The following is a 16,819-nucleotide window of genomic DNA, read 5'->3' as shown; positions in this document are numbered from 1 at the left end:
TGGGGACAATCAGGGAGGAACAGGGGACACAGAAATGGGGACAGGGGACATTGGGGACACCCAGAAATGGGGACAGGGGACATTGGGGACATTGAGAAATGGGGACAAAAGACACAGAAATGGGGACAGGGGACATTGGGGACACCCAGAAATAGGGGGAAAAGGACATTGGGGACACCCAGGGGACACTGGGGACATCCAGGAGGGCACAGGGGACATTGGGGACATCCAGGAATGGGGACAAAAGACACAGAAATGGGGACAGGGGACACAGAAATGGGGACAGGGGACATTGGGGACACCCAAAAATGGGGACAAAGGACACAGAAATGGGGACAGGGGACATTGGGGACACACCCAGGGGGACAGGGGACACAGAAATGGGGACAGGGGACACTGGGGACAGCCAAAAAATGGGGACAAAGGATACAGAAATGGGGACAGGGGACACTGGGGACATTGAGAAATGGGGACAGAGGACACAGAAGTTGGGACGGGAGGCATTGGGGACACCCAGGGGACACTGGGGTCACCCAGAAATTAGGACAAAACACACAGAAATGGGGACAGGGGACACAGAAATGGGGACAGGGGACACTGGGGACATCCAGGAGGGGATAAAGGACATTGGGGACAATCAGGGAGGGACAAGGGACATAGAAATGGGGACAGGGGACATTGGGGACATCCAGAAATGGGGACAAAAGACACAGAAATGGGGACAGGGGACACTGGGGACATCCAGGAGGGGACAGGGGACACAGAAATGGGGACAGGGGACACAGGGGACATCCAGGAGGGGACAGGGGACACAGAAATGGGGACAGGAGGCATTGGGGACACCCAGGGGACACTGGGGTCACCCCGAAATGGGGACAGAGGACATTGGGGACACCCAGGGGGGACAGGGGACATTGGGGACACCCAGAAATGGGGACAAAGGACACAGAAATGGGGACAGGGGACACTGGGGACACCCAAAAATGGAGGGAAAGGACATTGGGGTCTCCTTTAGGGTTTTTTGGGGACATTTGGGACACCCAGGAGGGGACAAAGGACATTGGGGACACCCAGAAATGGGGACAGAGGACATTGGGGGTCTCCCTTAGGGGGTTTGGGGGCACCCATTGGGGACACTCAGGGATGGAGGAGGGGACACAGGACCTTGGGGACCCCCGGGGTTGGGGACACCCCCCCGTCACTGGGGGGTCCCCCATGGATGGGAGAGGACCCCGCCCCTTTTCCGGACTACATTTCCCAGCAGCCCCCGCGGCGCGCGCCTTGCGGGGTGACGTCACACGCAGTGCGCGGGAACTTTTTCACCGCGTGCGCTGCGCGGATCCCTCCGCGTACCGCAGGAAAAATAGTCCCTACGCCATCCCCGCTCCCGTTAATTCCCCCCCAACTCCCGCCGCTCTCCGCCCACCCCACTCGCCGCGGTACCTCGGACGGAGCCGCTGCGAGGCCTCCTCGGGAACCGGAGCGGCGGCGGCGGCGCTTCCGGGCGGAGGGAGCGGAGGGATAAAAGCGCGGCGGTGCTGCGGCCGCGCCTCTTCCGGTTCTCCCTCAGAGCCGCCATGGTGAGCGCGGCGTGGCCGGGAGGGCCCGGGGGGCGCGGAGGGGCCGCGGAGGGGCCCGAGGGGGCTCGGAAAGGGCCGCGGGGCCCGTGTGGGGCACGGGGGGATCAGAGGGGGGGGTGCGGGAGCGGCGGGGGGAGCGTGGGAGGGGCACGGAGGGGTTTGGGGGGGGGCTTCGTGTGGGGCAGGGGGGATGAGGGGGATTTTGGGGGGAGATTTGGGGTCTCTCGATGGATTTGGGGGTGATCAGAGAGGGATGCGAGGCAGGGGATGCCGAGTGGGCTTTTTGGGGCGAGATTTGGGGTCTCCAGGGGAATTTGGGGAGCTCAAAAGGGGATGTGGGGACAGGGGATGCTGAGGGCGCTTTTGGGGGGCATTTGGGGTCTCCAAGGGGATTTGGGGGGAATCAGAGAAGGATGTGAGGCTGTGGATGGAATTTTTAGATTCTCTAGGATTTTTATGGAAGCGAGGGCGACTTTAACGGGGCTGATCCGGGGGGCTTTATGAGGTTTTTATGGGGCTGAAATCTTTAGGTTCTTTAGGATTTTTATGGCTCTCGGGGTAGTTTTGACTGGGCTGACCTGGGGGAGTCTGTGGGGTTTTTATGGGGCTGGGGCTGCTCTGAATGAGGGATCCCGGAGGGTCTCTGGGGCTGAGCTTGGGCTCAATCTTGGGGTTCATCCTGGGGTTCATCCTGGTTTATCTGGGGTTGATCCTGAGTTCCTTGGGGTTTATCCTGGGCTCAGTCTTGGGCTCTCTGGGGTTCATCCTGGAGCTGATCATGGGGTTCGTCCTGGGGTTCTCTGGGGTTGATCCTGAGTTCCCTGGGCTCAATCCTGGGGTTAATCCTGGGCTTTCAGGGGTTCATCCTGGGGCTGATCCTGGGCTCAGTGCCTGTTTCAATCCTAATCTCTTTGGGTTCAATCCTGGGCTTAATCCTGGGCTCTCAGGGCTTTATCCTGGGCTCAGTTCTGGGGCTGATCCTGGGCTCTGTGGGGTTGGGGCTTGGCTCAATCCTGAGCTCGATTTTGGTCTCTCTGGGATTGATCCTGGGGCTCCCTGGAGCTGATCCTGGGGTTCATCCTGGGCTCCATCCCTGGATTGATCCTGGGCTCTGTGGTGTTGATCCTGGGGTTCATCCTGGGCTCTCTGGGGCTGATCCTGGGGTTCATCCTGGGCTCTCTGGGGTTGATCCTGGGCTCAATCCTGACCTCTCTGGGGTTGATCCTGGGGTTCATCCTGGACTCTCTGGGGTTGATCCTGAGCTCAATCCTGTGGTCAATCCTGGAGCTGATCCTGCTCTCCCTGGGCTCAATCTTGGGGTTCATCCTGGGGCTGATCCTGGGTTCAATCCTGATCTGCCTGTGTTTGATTCTGTGGTCAATCCTGGAGCTGATCCTGCTCTCCCTGGGCTCAATCCTGGGCTCCCTGGGGCTGATCCTGCTCTCCCTGGGCTCAATCTTGGGGTTCATCCTGGGACTGATCCTGGGCTCAATCCTGGGCTCTTTGGGGTTCATCCTGGGCTCAGTCCTGTGGTCAACCCTGGAGCTGATCCTGCTCTCCCTGAGCTCAATCCTGGGTTCGATCCTGGAGCTGATCCTGGACTCTCTGGGTTTGATCCTGGCCTCAATCCTGGGCTCTCTGGCCTTGATCTGGGCTCAATCCCGCTTTCCCCATGGTTAATCCTGTGGTTAATCCCGCTCTCTCCTTTGGTTAATCCGCTCTCCCTGTGGTTAATCCTAGTTATCCGCTTCCCCGTGGTTAATCCTGGCTCTCCCCATGGTTTAATACCTGGTTAATCCCGTGGTTAATCCCGGCTCTCCCGATTGGTTAATACCATGGTTACCCGTGGTTAATCCCGTGGTTAATCCTGCTCTCCCCATGGTTAATCCCGTGGTTAATCCCGTGGTTAATCCCGCTCTCCCCATGGTTAATCCCGTGGTTAATCCTGCTCTCCCCGTGGTTAATCCCGTGGTTAATCCCGTGGTTAATCCCGCTCTCCCCATGGTTAATCCCGTGGTTAATCCCGCTCTCCCCGTGGTTAATCCCGTGGTTAATCCCGTGGTTAATCCCGTGGTTAATCCCATGGTTAATCCTGCTCTCCCGTGGTTAATCCGTGGTTATCCCGTGGTTAATCCGTGGTAATCCCACTCTCCCGTGGTTAATCCCGTGGTTTAATCCGCTTCCTGTGGTATCCCATGGTTATCCGTGGTTAATCCACTCTCCCATGGTTAATCCGCTTCTCCCCCCGCAGACAAGAGGGAGGAACACGCCGTGCCAAGAAGGGCCGCGGGCACGTGCAGCCCATCCGCTGCACCAACTGCGCCCGCTGCGTGCCCAAGGACAAGGCCATCAAGAAATTCGTCATCAGGAACATCGTGGAGGCTGCAGCTGTCAGGGACATCTCCGAGGCCAGGTTTCGATGTGAGTGTGGTCAAACCTGCTCAGCCCTGGAAAGGCTCTTTTGGCATTGAAAATTATCCCTTTGTCACCCAATATTGCAGTTGTCACTCAAAAAATTGTTCTTGTGCCCAAAATAGCCATTGCCCACCAAATAGTTCCTCTGTCACCCAAAATGCAGCTCTGAAGAGTTCTTTGCACTGGAATGTCCTTTGTCACCTCAAATATTGCAGTCTGCTCACCTCAAAAAAATTGTTCTTGTGCCCCCAAAATAGCCCCATTGTCACCCAAAATAGTGCCTTTGTCACCCCAAAATCGTCCCTTTGTCACCCCAAATATTGCAGTCTGCTCACCCCAAAAAATTGTTCTTGTGCCCCCAAAATAGCTCCATTGTCACCCAAAATAGTGCTTTGTCACCCAATCGTCCCTTTGGCACCCAATATCCACCTGCTCACCCAAAATTAGTTCTGTGCCCTGAATAACCCATTTTCTCCTAGATTTTCTCTGTCACCCCAAAAATCAAACCCTGCTCAGCCCTGGAAAGAGTCCTTTTGGCACTTGGAAATTGTCCCTTTGTCACCCCAAATATTGCAGTCTGCTCACCCCAAAAAATTGTTCTTGTGCCCCCAAAATAGCTCCATTGTCACCCCAAAAATCGTCCCTTTGTCACCCCAAATATCCCACCCTGCTCACCCCAAAAATTAGTCTCTGTGCCCCTAAAATAACCCCATTTTCTCCCTAAAATTGCTCCTCTGTCACCCCAAATCAAACCCTGGTTGGCCCTGAAAAGAGTCCTTTTGTCACTTGGAAATTGTCCCTTTGTCACCCAAATATTGCAGTCTGCTCACCCCAAAAAATTGTTCTTGTGCCCCCAAAATAGCCCCATTGTCACCCCTAAAATTGGGACCCTTTGACCCCCCCAAAAGGTCCAACCCTGCTCCCTCTGTCACCCCAAACAGCCCCACTGTCCCCCAAAATTGTCCTCCTTGCCCACCCCTGCATCACTGCCTTGGGGCTGCTTCTGGGTGTGTTTTTTGGGGTTTTTGGGGTCCCTGGATCTCATTTTTGGGGTTTTGGGGTCCCTGGATCTCATTTTTGGGGTCCCTGGGTTTGGTTTTTGGGGTCCCTGACCCCCTTTTTGCCCCCTCCCCAGCCTACGTGCTGCCCAAGCTCTATGTGAAGCTGCATTACTGCCCTGAGGGTTGTTCTGGGTGTGTTTTTGGGGTTTTTGGGTTCCCTGGGTTTGTTTTTTGGGGTTTTTGGGGTCCCTGAGTTTGTTTTTTGGGGTCCCTGACCCCCTTTTTTGCCCCCTCCCCAGCCTACGTGCTGCCCAAGCTCTATGTGAAGCTGCATTACTGCGTCAGCTGCGCCATCCACAGCAAGGTGGTTCGGAACCGCTCGCGGGAGGCCCGCAAGGACCGCACGCCCCCGCCCCGCTTCCGCCCCGCCGTGAGTCTGGGGGGGGTCCCCGAGGGGTTTCTGGGGTCCCTGAGGGGTTTGGGGGGGTCCCTGAGGGGTTTGGGGGGGTCCCTGGGGGGTTTTGGGGGTCCATGAAGGGTTTGGGGGTCCCAGGGGTGTTTAGGAGGTGTTTGAGGCGGTTCCTGAAGGGTTTTGGGGGTCCCTGAAGCGGTTGGGGGGTCCTGAGGGGTTTGGGGGGGTCCTTGAGGGGTTTTTGGGGGGGGTCCCTGAGGGGGTTGGTTGGGGGGTCCCTGGGGTGTTTTGGGGGGTCCCAGGGGGGTTTAGGGGGGGTTTTGGGGGGCGGGTTTCCTGAAGGGTTTTGGGGGTCCCTGAAGGGTTGGCGGTCGGGGTGGGGGTCCTGAGGGTTTGGGGGGTCCTTGAGGGGTTTGGGGGGTCCTGAGGGGTTTGGGGGGTCCCCAAGGGGTCTCAGGGCTGTTTGAGGGTTCCTGGAGGGGTCTGGGGGGTTCCAGACCGCACCCCCCTCACCCCACTTCTGCCCCGCTGTGAGTCTGGGGGCGTCCCCGAGGGGTTTGGGGGGTCCCTGGGGTGTTTTGGGGGGTCCATGAAGGGTTTGGGGGTTCCCAGGGGTGTTTAGGAGGGGTTTGGGGGCGGTTCCTGAAGGGTTTTGGGGGTCCTTGAGGGGTTTGGGGGATCCTCGAGGGGTTTGGGGGGTCCCCAATGGGTCTGGGGGTCCCAGGGGTGTTTAGGGGGGAGGGTCCTGAAGAGTTTTGGGGGTCCCAGGGGTGTTTAGAAGGGTCCTGGAGGGGTCTGGGGGTTTCTGGACTACAGCCCCCCAGTCCACTTCTACTCTAGAGGGGTCTGGGAGGGTCCCAGGGCTTTCTGGGGGGGTCCCTGAGGAGTTTTGGGGGTCCCAAGGGTGTTTAGAAGAGATCTTGGGGGGTCCCAGGGGTGTTTGGGAGGGGTCTGGGGGTGTCCTGGGGGGGGGTCTGGGGGTCCTTGGGGAGAAGTGGGGGGGTCACAGGGGGATCAGAGGGGTCCTGGAAGGGTCTGGGGGTACCTGGAGGGGCACCAGACGGTTTTGGGGGGTCCCAGGGGGTCCTGGAAGGGTTTGGGGGGGGTCCCACACGGTTTTGGGGGGGGTCCCAGGTCTCTGTGCCCCCCTAACTTTGGGTTCTCTCTGCAGGGAGCAGCCCCCCGGCCCCCCCCCAAGCCCATGTGAGGAGACCCCGGCCCCGCGCGGGACCCCCAGGGCAGAGACCCCCAGAGTCAATAAAGGATCTGCCCCGAGCCGGCTCCGTCCTTTGGGGGGTCCTGGGGGGATTTGGGGGGTCCTGGGGGGGATTTGGGGGGTCCTGAGGGGGTCTCAGCCCCCTGGTTATGGGGGGGAACTGGGGTCACCCCAAATCTTGAGGAGGGGGCAGCTCCAAATGTGGCTCCGTGGTTTTTTGGGGGATTAAATTTGGGGGGAAATTGGGGGGTCCTGAGGGGGTCTCAGCCCCCTCATTCCAGGGGGGACCCCTCACCCCAAATCCAGGAGCTGCCCCGACCTGGGGGAGGGGTCGTGATGGGGTCAGACCCTCCCCATTTTGGGGGTGTTTGGGGTCAGACCCTCCCCATTTTGGGGGTGTTTGGGGTCAGGCCCCCCCGTTTTGGGGGTGTTTGGGGTCAGGCCCCCCCGTTTTGGGGGTGTTTCGGGGGGGTCTCCGTTGGTCCCGACCCCTCCCCGTGTTTTGGGGGGGCTTCGATGGTTCAAAACCCCCTCGGTTCTTTTTTTGGGGAGGGGTCTCCGTGGGGCCGGGGGTGTGAATGGGACTGGGGGGGCACCGGGAACCGGGCTGGGGGCTCGGGGGGCGAATTTCGGAACGGGAACGGGGCTGGGGGGCACCGGGAACCGGAGCGGGGGTTCCGGGGAGCGAATTTTGGGACCGGGACCGGGGGGCAGCAGAACCGGGAGCTGGGGGACACCGGGGAACCGGAGCGGGGATTCGGAGGGGCGGGCTTTGCTCCAGGACCGGGACCGAGGGTTGTGAACGGGACTGGGGAGGCACCGGGAGATCGGACCGGGGGCTTGGGGGGGCGAGCTTTGCTCCGGGACCGGGACCGGGGGGCGGCAGAACCGGGGATGTGAACGGGTCTGGGCGACACCGGGGAACCGGAGTGGGCCGGGGGCTCGGAGGGGCGAACCTTGCTCCAGGACCGGGACCGAGGGGTGTGAACGGGACTGGGGAGGCACCGGGAGATCGGACCGGGAGCTGGGGGGGCGAACTTTGCTCCAGGACCGGGACCGGGGGGCGGCAGAACCGGGGCGTGTGAACGGGTCTGGGGGACACCGGGAGACCGGAGCGGGCCTTGGAGGTGGCTCGGGGGCCGAACTTTGCACCGGGACTGAGGGGACACCGGGGGAACCGGGCCGGGTGCTCGAAGGGGCGAATTCGCTCCAGGACCGGGACCGAGGGTTGTGAACGGGGCTAGGGGGGCACCGGACCGGGATCTCGGGGGGACCCGGCCCGGGCCGGGGGCGCGCTCGGGGCCGGTCCCGGCGGGGGCGGACGGTGGCGGTGCCGGTGCCCCGGGCGGGTCCCGGGGCGGGGCGGGGAGGGAAGCGCGGTGTCCCCGTTCCCCCTCCCCGTTCCCGGGGCTGCCCCGCCCGGCCCGGCCCCGCCCGGCCCGGCCCCGCGCCAGGTGCATTCCCGGGCACGCTCCGCCGCTACCGGGGCGCCGCGATGGAGCCGCACCGGCACCGGGAGCGGCCCCGGGCGCTGCTGCTGCTGCTGCCGCTGCTGCTCCCCGCGCCCGGCTCGGCGCAGGCAGGTGAGCACCGGCACCGGCGGGAGCGGGGGAACCGGGGCTGCGTTCGGCAAAGGGGAACCGGGAAACACCGGAGCGCTCGGGGGTCGCGGCGGTGCTGCTGTGCCGGTTCCGCCGGTACCGGACCCGATCCGATCCAATCCCGGCAATTCCCCCGGGCGCTTCCTCTGCGGGGGCGTCCCGGGAGCTCCCGGTGCTGTCCCGGGGAGACCGCTCGGCTCCGGGGCACCGGGACCGGCACTGAAACCGCTCCGGGACCGCGGCTCCGGCGGGGCTGGGGATCGGTGGCCGCTCCCGGGCTCCGTCCCGAGCTCGGTGGCTCCTCTTGGGCTCCTTCCCGGGGCTCGGTGCCCCCTCCTGTGCTCGGTTCCGTTCTCGGTTCGCGTTCTCGGGGTTCGGCCCCGCTCTCGGTGCCCCGTCCCGGTCTCGGTCCCGCTCTCGGTGCCCCGTTCCGTGCTCGGTCCCGTTCTCAGTTCCCGTTCTCCGGGTTCGGCCCCGCTCTCGCTGCCCCTCCCGGTCCCGCACCTGCGGCCCCGCAGCTGCCCGGGGTTATTTTCGGCTGCGGGTCCGGGCCCGGCGATGCCTTTGGGGGACCCCCGAGGGGAACGGGGGGGGGATCCTTCACGGGGGGACCCCCGGAGGGACCCCCGGCCCTGCCCGCCCCGGAACCCCGGAACCCCCGGAACCCCGGAAGGGCCGCGGCCGCCCGGGAGTTGTTTTTCAATTCCCAAAGGAAAAACAGCGAGCGCTGGACGCGCAGGTGGGGCCGGCGCCGCCCCGAAACCCCGGGGGTGCCCGGTGGTACCCGGGGGGTACCCGGGGGTGCCCGGGGGTGGGGGGCACACCGGGGGGACCCCTCGCTGTGCCCCCCGCTCCATGTGCCACCGACGACGCCTCCGGTGCCACCCACGGGATTTGGGTGCAACCGGGAGAGAGGGAACAGCGCGGGGTGCGGGGACACCTCGGGGGGCTCGGGGACACCTCGGGGGGCTCGGGGACATCTCGGGGGGCTCGGGGACACCTCGGGGACACCCCGGGGAGCGGCCCCAGCCCCGCTCCCCCCAAATCCCGGTCTCTGAGAGCCCCCTTTGTTCGGGGCCGCACACACAGCCCGCTTTGTGCCGAGGGCAGGAGGTCGCAGCGAGCCCCTCCCGGTGCCCCCCCGGTGCCCCCCGGTGCTATTCCGGGCCGCCGTGGCACGCGGTTGATAGCGGGGACGTGCCGGAGCTGCCGGCGCTGATAACGCCCGCTCCCGCCGCCGCCGCGGCGCCCGGGATGGGGAGGGGGCTCCAGCATCGCCCCCCACCCCCGCGGGCAGGTGCACCCGGGGGTCGCGAACCCCCCAGTCCCAATCCCAACCCCGCCGTGGGACCCCGGTAATGATCCACCGGCGCCTTCGGGGGTCCCGGGATGGTGCCCCCCCCCCAACCCAACCCTCTGGGGACCCCCCCGGTGTCTCCCGGGGGTCGCAGCGCCCCCGTCCCGGGCCCCCCGTGCCCATCCCCGGTCCGGCGGGGGCCGGGGGCCGCTGCCATCGCAGCTGGGACCTTTTTTTAGCCCTTTCCGTGCTCAAATAGCGCGGCCGGGGCGGGGGGGGCCCTTCCCGAGCGTGGCCCGAGCTCCGCGGCCGCCCCCGGAGGGTCCCGGGCCGGACAAAGCCGCCTTTGAGCGCCGGGGCCTGAGTCACGTCTGGCGGGACCCGCAGCCCTCGGTGCCCCCGGGGGTCCCGGTTTGGGGGGCTCGGGTCCCCCCCCCTCGGTGCCGCCCGCCACAATCGCGGCTTTGTGCGGTGCCACAAAGGGGGATCTGTGCGCCCCCGGGAACGGGGGGGACAACGAGGGGACATCGAGGGGACCCCGGGAACGGGGGGGACACTGAGGGGACATCGAGGGACCGAACGGGGACAACGGGGGGACATCGAGGGGACCCCGGAACGGGGGGGACACTGAGGGGACCTCGGGAACGAGGGAGAGACGGAGGGGACCCCGGAACGGGGGAGACAACGAGGGGACACCGAGCCCCCGGGAATTGGGGGGACACTGAGGGGACATTGAAGGGACCCTGGGAATTGGGGGATACTGAGGGGACACCCAGGGGACCCCGGAACGGGGGGGACAACGAGGGGACCTCGGAACGGGGGAGACACCGAGGGGACACCGAGGGGACCCCGCACCCCTGGGAATTAGGGGGACACCGAGGGGACCCTGCACCCCCGAGAACGGGGGGACACCGAGGGGACCTCGGGAACGGGGGGGACACCGAGCCCACCCCGCCCCCCCGGGAATTGGGGGGACACCGAGGGGACACCGAGCCCCTGCGGAGCCGGGGGGACACCGAGGGGCCCGGGGGGAGCCGGGGCGGCCGCGGGCCCGGGCGGCGGCGGTGGCGGGGCCGAAGTCCGGGCGGGCGTGGCGGGGCGGGGGGGCCCAGCCCGGGGCGCCCGCCTTGCGCAAGGCTCGCCCGGCCGGTTCGGGCAGCCGGGAACGGCGAGGGAGCGGCGGGGGAGGAACCGGGGCGGGGACGGCGCGGGGGGACAGGGGTGGGGACAGGGGTGGGGGGCAAGGACGGCGGAGGAGGGGACAGGGACACCGTGAGGGGACAGGGACAGCATGAGGGGACAGGGACACCGTGAGGGGACAGGGGCACCATGAGGGGACAGGGACACCGTGAGGGGACAGGGACACCATGGAGGGGACAGGGGCACCGTGAGGGGACAGGGACACCGTGAGGGGACAGGGACACCATGGAGGGGACAGGGACACCATGAGGGGACACCGTGAGGGGACAGGGCCACCGTGAGGGGACAGGGACACCGTGAGGGGACAGGGGTACCAACCATGAGGGGACAGGGACACCATGAGGGGACAGGGCCACCATGAGGGGACAGGGGCACCATGGAGGGGACAGGGACACCGTGAGGGGACAGGGACACCGTGAGGGGACATCATGGAAAGGACAGGGACCCCATGGGGACATTGCCATAGCCAGGAGGCCATGGAGGGCACAGGGCCACCATGGAGGGGACAGGGGCACCATGAGGGGACAGGGCCACCATGGAGGCCCTGGTGACACGGCGGGTGCCCTGGTGGCCCCGTGGTGGCCCCGGTGAGACTGTGGTGGCCCTGTGGTGGCCCAGTGACCCTGTGGGTGCTGTGGTGGCCCCATGGTGGCCCCGGTGACACTGTGGGTGCCCTGGTGACACCATGGTGGCCCGGTGGCACCAGTGACACTGTGGGTGCCCTAGTGATGTGGTGGCCCCATGGTGGCCCTGTGGTGGCCCGGTGACACGGCAGGTGCCCGGTGACACAGTGGGTGCCCTGGTGGCCCCGTGGTGGCCCCGGTGACCCCGTGGGTACCCTAGTGATGTGGTGGCCCTGGTGACACTGTGGTGGCCCCGTGGTGGCCCCGGTGACACAGTGGGTGCCCTGGTGACACCATGGTGGCCCCGGTGACACTGTGGTGGCCCCGGTGACACTGTGGGTGCCCCGGTGTCACGGCGGGTGCCCTGGTGACACCGTGGTGGCCCCGGTGACACGGTGGTGCCCGCAGTGTGCGCGGGGACGCTGAACGGGCTGAGCGTGACCGGCGATGCCCAGCACCAGTACCAGACCCTGCACAAGATGTACAACAACTGCGAGATCGTCATGGGCAACCTGGAGATCGTCCTCATCGACCACACTCAGGACCTCTCCTTCCTCCAGGTGACCCCGGGGACACCGAGGGGACACTGAGGGGACACTGAGGGGGACATGGACAGCTCCAGGGGGACAGGGACATCATGGGGGACATTGCTGCTGTCACCCGGGGGAGGACATGGCCAGTTTGGGGACAGTGGACATCAAGGGGGACCACGGTCATCAAAAGGAGGACACGGCCAGTTTGGAGATCACATGTCCACCATGTGGCCATCAAGGGGAGGGTGTGACCATTGAGGCAGTGACATGTCCACCATGGGGACCACAGCCAAGGCCACCAGGTGTAGGACATGGCCAGTTTGGAGGTGACATGTCCATCATGGGGACCGTGGCCATCAAGGGGAGGACTTGACCAGTTGGCATGTCGCATGTCCACCATGGAGACTGTGGCCACCATGTGTAGGACATGTCCAGTTTGAAGGTGACACAGCCACCATGGGGACACTGGCCATCAAAAGGAGGATGTGACAAGTTTGGAGGTTCAGAGCCACCATGGCGACCAAGGTCACCAAGGGGAGGACATGGCTATCAAGGGGGACCATGACCATCAAAAGAAGGATGTGACCAGTTTGGAGGTCATATTTCCACCATGGGGACCGTGGCCATGAAGGGGAGGACATGGCCATTGAGGGGGTGACATGTCCACCACGGGCATTGTGGCCACCAAGGGGAGGACATGGCCAGTTTAGAGGTGGCATGTCCACCATGTGGCCATCAAGGAGGACAGTGGCCACCAAGGGGAGGACATGGCCAGTTTAGAGGTTGCATGTCCACCATGTGGCCATCAAGGAGGACAGTGGCCACCAAGGGGAGGACATGGCCAGTTTAGAGGTCGCACGTCCACCATGTGGCCATCAAGGAGGACAGTGGCCACCAAGGGGAGGACATGGCTTTCAAGAGGGACCATGACCATCAAAAGGAGGATGTGACCAGTTTGGAGGTCTTATTTCCACCATGGGGACAGTGGCCACCAAGGGGAGGACATGGCCAGTTTAGAGGTCGCACGTCCACCATGTGGCCATCAAGGAGGACAGTGGCCACCAAGGGGAGGACATGGCCGCTTTGGTGGTTCACCGCCCCCACGGCGTGTCACCAAGGCCACCGGTGACCCCTGTCCCCCGCAGACCATCCGGGAGGTGACCGGCTACATCCTGATCGCCATGAACGTGTTCGCGGCGCTGCCGCTGCAGAACCTGCGCGTGATCCGCGGCACGCAGTTCTACGAGGACAAGTTCGCCCTCTTCGTGCTGCTCAACTACAACCCCAACACCACGCACGCCCTGCGCCAGCTCGGCCTCAACCAGCTCACGGGTGCGACACCAGGAGGGGACAACGCGGCGTGGGGACATCGTGGTGGGATGGGGACATTGTGGGGTTGGGGACATTGTCCCCATGGTGGGTTGGGGACATTGTGGGGGTTGGGGACATTGTGGGGGAACTGGGGACATCATGGAGGGTTGGAGAAACCATGGTGGGTTGGGGACATCATGGAGGGTTGGGGACATCACGGAGGGTTGGAGAAATCATGGAGGGTTGGGGACATGTGGGGTTGGGGACACCGTGGGGTTGGGGACATTGTGGGGTTGGGGACATTGTGGGGTTGGGGACATCGTGGTGAGATGGGGACATTGTGGGGTTGGGGACATTGTGGGGTTGGGGACATCATGGAGGGTTGGAGAAACCATGGTGGGTTGGGGACATCGTGGTGGGTTGGGGACATCATGGAGGGTTGGGGACATCACGGAGGGTTGGAGAAACCATGGTGGGTTGGGGACATTGTGGGGTTGGGGACATTGTGGGGGTTGGGGACATTGTGGGGGAACTGGGGACATTGTGGGGTTGGGGACATTGTGGGGGTTGGGGACATTGTGGGGGAACTGGGGACATTGTGGGGTTGGGGACATTGTGGGGGTTGGGGACATTGTGGGGTTGGGGACATTGTGGGGTTGGGGACATCATGGTGGGATGGGGACATTGTGGGGTTGGGGACATTGTGGGGGAACTGGGGACACTGTGGGGTTGGGGACATCATGGAGGGTTGGGGACATCACGGAGGGTTGGAGAAACCATGGTGGGTTGGGGACATTGTGGGGTTGGGGACATTGTGGGGGAACTGGGGACATTGTGGGGTTGGGGACATCGTGGGGTTGGGGACATCGTGGAGGGTTAGGGACATTGTGGTGGGATGGGGACATTGTGGGGTTGGGGACATTGTGGGGGAACTGGGGACATTGTGGGGTTGTGGACATCGTGGGGTTGGGGACATCGTGGAGGGTTGGGGACACTGTGGGGTTGGGGACATCATGGAGGGTTGGAGAAACCATGGTGGGTTGGGGACATTGTGGGGTTGGGGACATTGTGGGGGAACTGGAGACATCGTGGGGTTGTGGACATTGTGGGGTTGGGGACACCATGGTGGGTTGGTGACATCATGGAGGGTTTGGGGACACCATGGTGGGTGGGGACACTCTGGGATTGGGGACACTGCCACCCCTCTGTGCCCTCCAAGATCTCCATCCCATGGCAGTGCCACCCCCGTGTCTCCTGTGCTGTCCCTTGGAGCAGGGACAGTTCCCATGGTCCCTGTGCTGCCAAGTGGGTTTGGGGGTGTCTGTCCCCTTTGTCACCCCCCTGTCACCCCTTTGTCACCCCGTGTCCCCAGAGATCCTGGCGGGGGGGGTGTACATCGAGAAGAACGCGCAGCTGTGCCACGTGGACACGGTGGAGTGGAGGGACATCATGAGGGACACTCGGCTGGAGCCGCTCGTGAGGGACAACGGCCGCGCCTGTGCGTGCGGGGACAGGGGGACAAAGGGGACACCTGGGGGGCTGTGGGGTCACCCTGGGCTTGGGGTCACTCCCGGGATGGGGTGGCTTTGGAGTCATCCCTGGGGTTGTGGTCATTTTGGGGTCGCCTCTGAGTTTGTGGTCACTTTGGGGTCACTCCTGGGGTCAGGGTGGCTTCAGGGTCATCCCTGGCTTTGGGGTCACTTTGGGGTGGCTTTGGGGTCACCCCTGGGGTTGAGGGGACTGTAGGGTGACCCCTGGGTTTGGAGTGACTTTGGGGTGGCTTTGGGGTCACTCCTGGGTTTTGGGTCTCCCTGGGTTTGAGGTCCCTTTGGGGTCAGCCCTGAGTTTAGGGTCACTTTGGGGGTGACCCCTGGGATTGGGGTGACCCCTGGCTTTGGAGTCCCTTTGGAGTCCCTTTGGGGTCACCGTTTGCTTTGCCATCACCCTGTTTCTGGGTCCCTGTGGTGTCACTTTGGTGTCTCTTTGGGGTGCCTTTGGTGTCCCCCTGTATTTGGGGTCCCTGTGGGGTCTCCCTGTATTTGGGGTCCCCTGTCATGACCCCATTGCTGGCTCTGTCCCCCAGGTCCCCCGTGCCACGAGAGCTGCGGCGGCCACTGCTGGGGGCCGGGCCCTGACGACTGCCAGAAACGTGAGAACCGGGGGGTACCGGGGGGATGGGGGGATGTGGGGATGGACCGGACCCCCCGGTGACCCCCGGTGACCCCCCGGTGACCCCCGGTGTCCCCGCAGTGACCAAGACCATCTGCGCCCCGCAGTGCAACGGGCGCTGCTTCGGCCGCGCGCCCAACGAGTGCTGCCACGAGGAGTGCGCGGGCGGCTGCACCGGGCCCCTGCGGACAGACTGCTTCGTACGTCCGTCTGTCTGTCCATGTGTCTGTGTGTCTGTGTGTGTGTCTGTCTTGTGTGTCTGTCTGTGTGTCTGTCTGTGCGTGTGTGCGCCGGGCCCCTGCGGACAGACTGCTTCGTACGTCCGTCTGTCTGTCTGTGTGTGTCTGTGTGTGTGTCTGTCTGTCTGTGTGTGTGTGCACCGGGCCCCTGCGGACAGACTGCTTCGTACGTCCGTCTGTCTGTCTGTCTGTCTGTCTGTGTGTGTCTGTCTGTGTGTGTGTGCGCCGGGCCCCTGTGGACAGACTGTTCGTCGTCGTCTGTCTGTCCCGTCTGTGTCTGTGTGTCTGTTGTTGTCTGTGTGTGTGTGCCGGCCCCTGGACAGACTGCTTCGTACGTCCGTCTGTCTGTCCATCTGTCTGTGTGTCTGTGTGTCTGTCTGTGCATGTGTGCGCCGGGCCCCTGTGGACAGACTGCTTCGTACGTCCGTCTGTCTTGTCTGTCTGTCTGTCTGTCTGTGTGTGTGTGCGTCCGAACCATCTGTCGACAGACCATCTCGATCACATCCGTCATCTCTTTCGTCTGTCTCTCCACCTCCTCCATCCACCATCCTTGTGTCCGTCCAACCATCCATCTATCCGTCCATCCATCTATCCGTCCATCCATCCATCCATCCATCCTCCATGCCATCCCTGCCATCTCCCATCCATCCATCCGTCTGTCCCGTCCATTCCATCCGTCCGTCTGTGCCCTACCGTCCGTCCATTCCATCCTGTCCGTCGTCCGTCCAGGCCTGTCGCCACTCATACCACGTGTCCCTTCTTGTCCATCCCCTGTCCACTCCATTCCATCCCCCGTCCATGCTGTCCCCATTCCCCTGTCCGTGCTGTGCCCATACCCATCCGTCCATCCATCATCGTGCCGTCTGTCCGTCCGCAGGCCTGCCGCCACTTCAACGACAGCAGCTCGTGCGTCCCTCTATGTCCATCCCCGTGTCCAACTCCGTGTCCATCCCCACGTCCATGGCTGTGCCCACCCCCTGTCCGTCTGTCCGTCCCATATCCATCTGTCCATCCATCAATCCCGTGTCCGTCTGTCCGTCCGCAGGCCTGCCGCCACTTCAACGACAGCGGCTCGTGCGTCCCACTGTGCCCATCCCTGTGTGTCCATCCCCGTGTCCATCCTGTGTCCATCTGTCCATCCTGTGTCCATCCCATGTCCATCCTTTTCCATCTCATGTCCGTCTGTCCGTCCGCAGGCCTGCCGCACTTCAATGACAGCGGC

At 63.7% G+C, this 16,819-nt stretch overlaps 2 protein-coding genes across 2 annotated transcripts in view; both read left to right on the top strand.

The window, feature by feature from the left end:
* The first annotated feature begins 1,577 nt into the window (after positions 1-1,577).
* Positions 1,578-6,683, top strand: RPS26 (ribosomal protein S26). Its single transcript, XM_064734660.1, has 4 exons — positions 1,578-1,666; positions 3,832-4,001; positions 5,296-5,426; positions 6,580-6,683. The coding sequence occupies exons 1-4, from the start codon at positions 1,578-1,580 to the stop codon at positions 6,613-6,615; spliced, it is 426 nt and encodes a 141-aa protein (XP_064590730.1). The 3' UTR covers positions 6,616-6,683.
* A 1,436-nt stretch (positions 6,684-8,119) lies between these two features.
* The window catches only part of ERBB3 (erb-b2 receptor tyrosine kinase 3), a 34,180-nt gene continuing 25,480 nt past the window's right edge, over positions 8,120-16,819 (top strand). The window contains exons 1-6 of the mRNA XM_064734919.1: positions 8,120-8,207; positions 11,754-11,905; positions 13,024-13,210; positions 14,562-14,687; positions 15,273-15,338; positions 15,440-15,558. Of these exons, the coding sequence (XP_064590989.1) occupies positions 8,120-8,207; positions 11,754-11,905; positions 13,024-13,210; positions 14,562-14,687; positions 15,273-15,338; positions 15,440-15,558 (738 nt within the window). The remainder of the gene's footprint in view (positions 8,208-11,753; positions 11,906-13,023; positions 13,211-14,561; positions 14,688-15,272; positions 15,339-15,439; positions 15,559-16,819) is intronic.

This window comes from Zonotrichia leucophrys, chromosome 29 (genome assembly GCF_028769735.1).
Source record: "Zonotrichia leucophrys gambelii isolate GWCS_2022_RI chromosome 29, RI_Zleu_2.0, whole genome shotgun sequence".
Taxonomy (NCBI): Eukaryota; Metazoa; Chordata; class Aves; order Passeriformes; family Passerellidae; genus Zonotrichia; species Zonotrichia leucophrys.
Note: the sequence above shows the minus strand (reverse complement) of the source record. Positions and strands in the feature narration are given on the sequence as shown.

Coding starts and splice junctions, on each gene's coding strand:
- RPS26 (XM_064734660.1), top strand. CDS start 1,578: ATGGTGAGCGCGGCGTGGCCGGGAGGGCCCGGGGGGCGCGGAGGGGCC. Junction 1,667..3,831: donor CGGAAAGGGCCGCGGGGCCC/GTGTGGGGCACG, acceptor CTCCCCCCGCAG/ACAAGAGGGAGGAACACGCC. Junction 4,002..5,295: donor CTCCGAGGCCAGGTTTCGAT/GTGAGTGTGGTC, acceptor CCCCCTCCCCAG/CCTACGTGCTGCCCAAGCTC.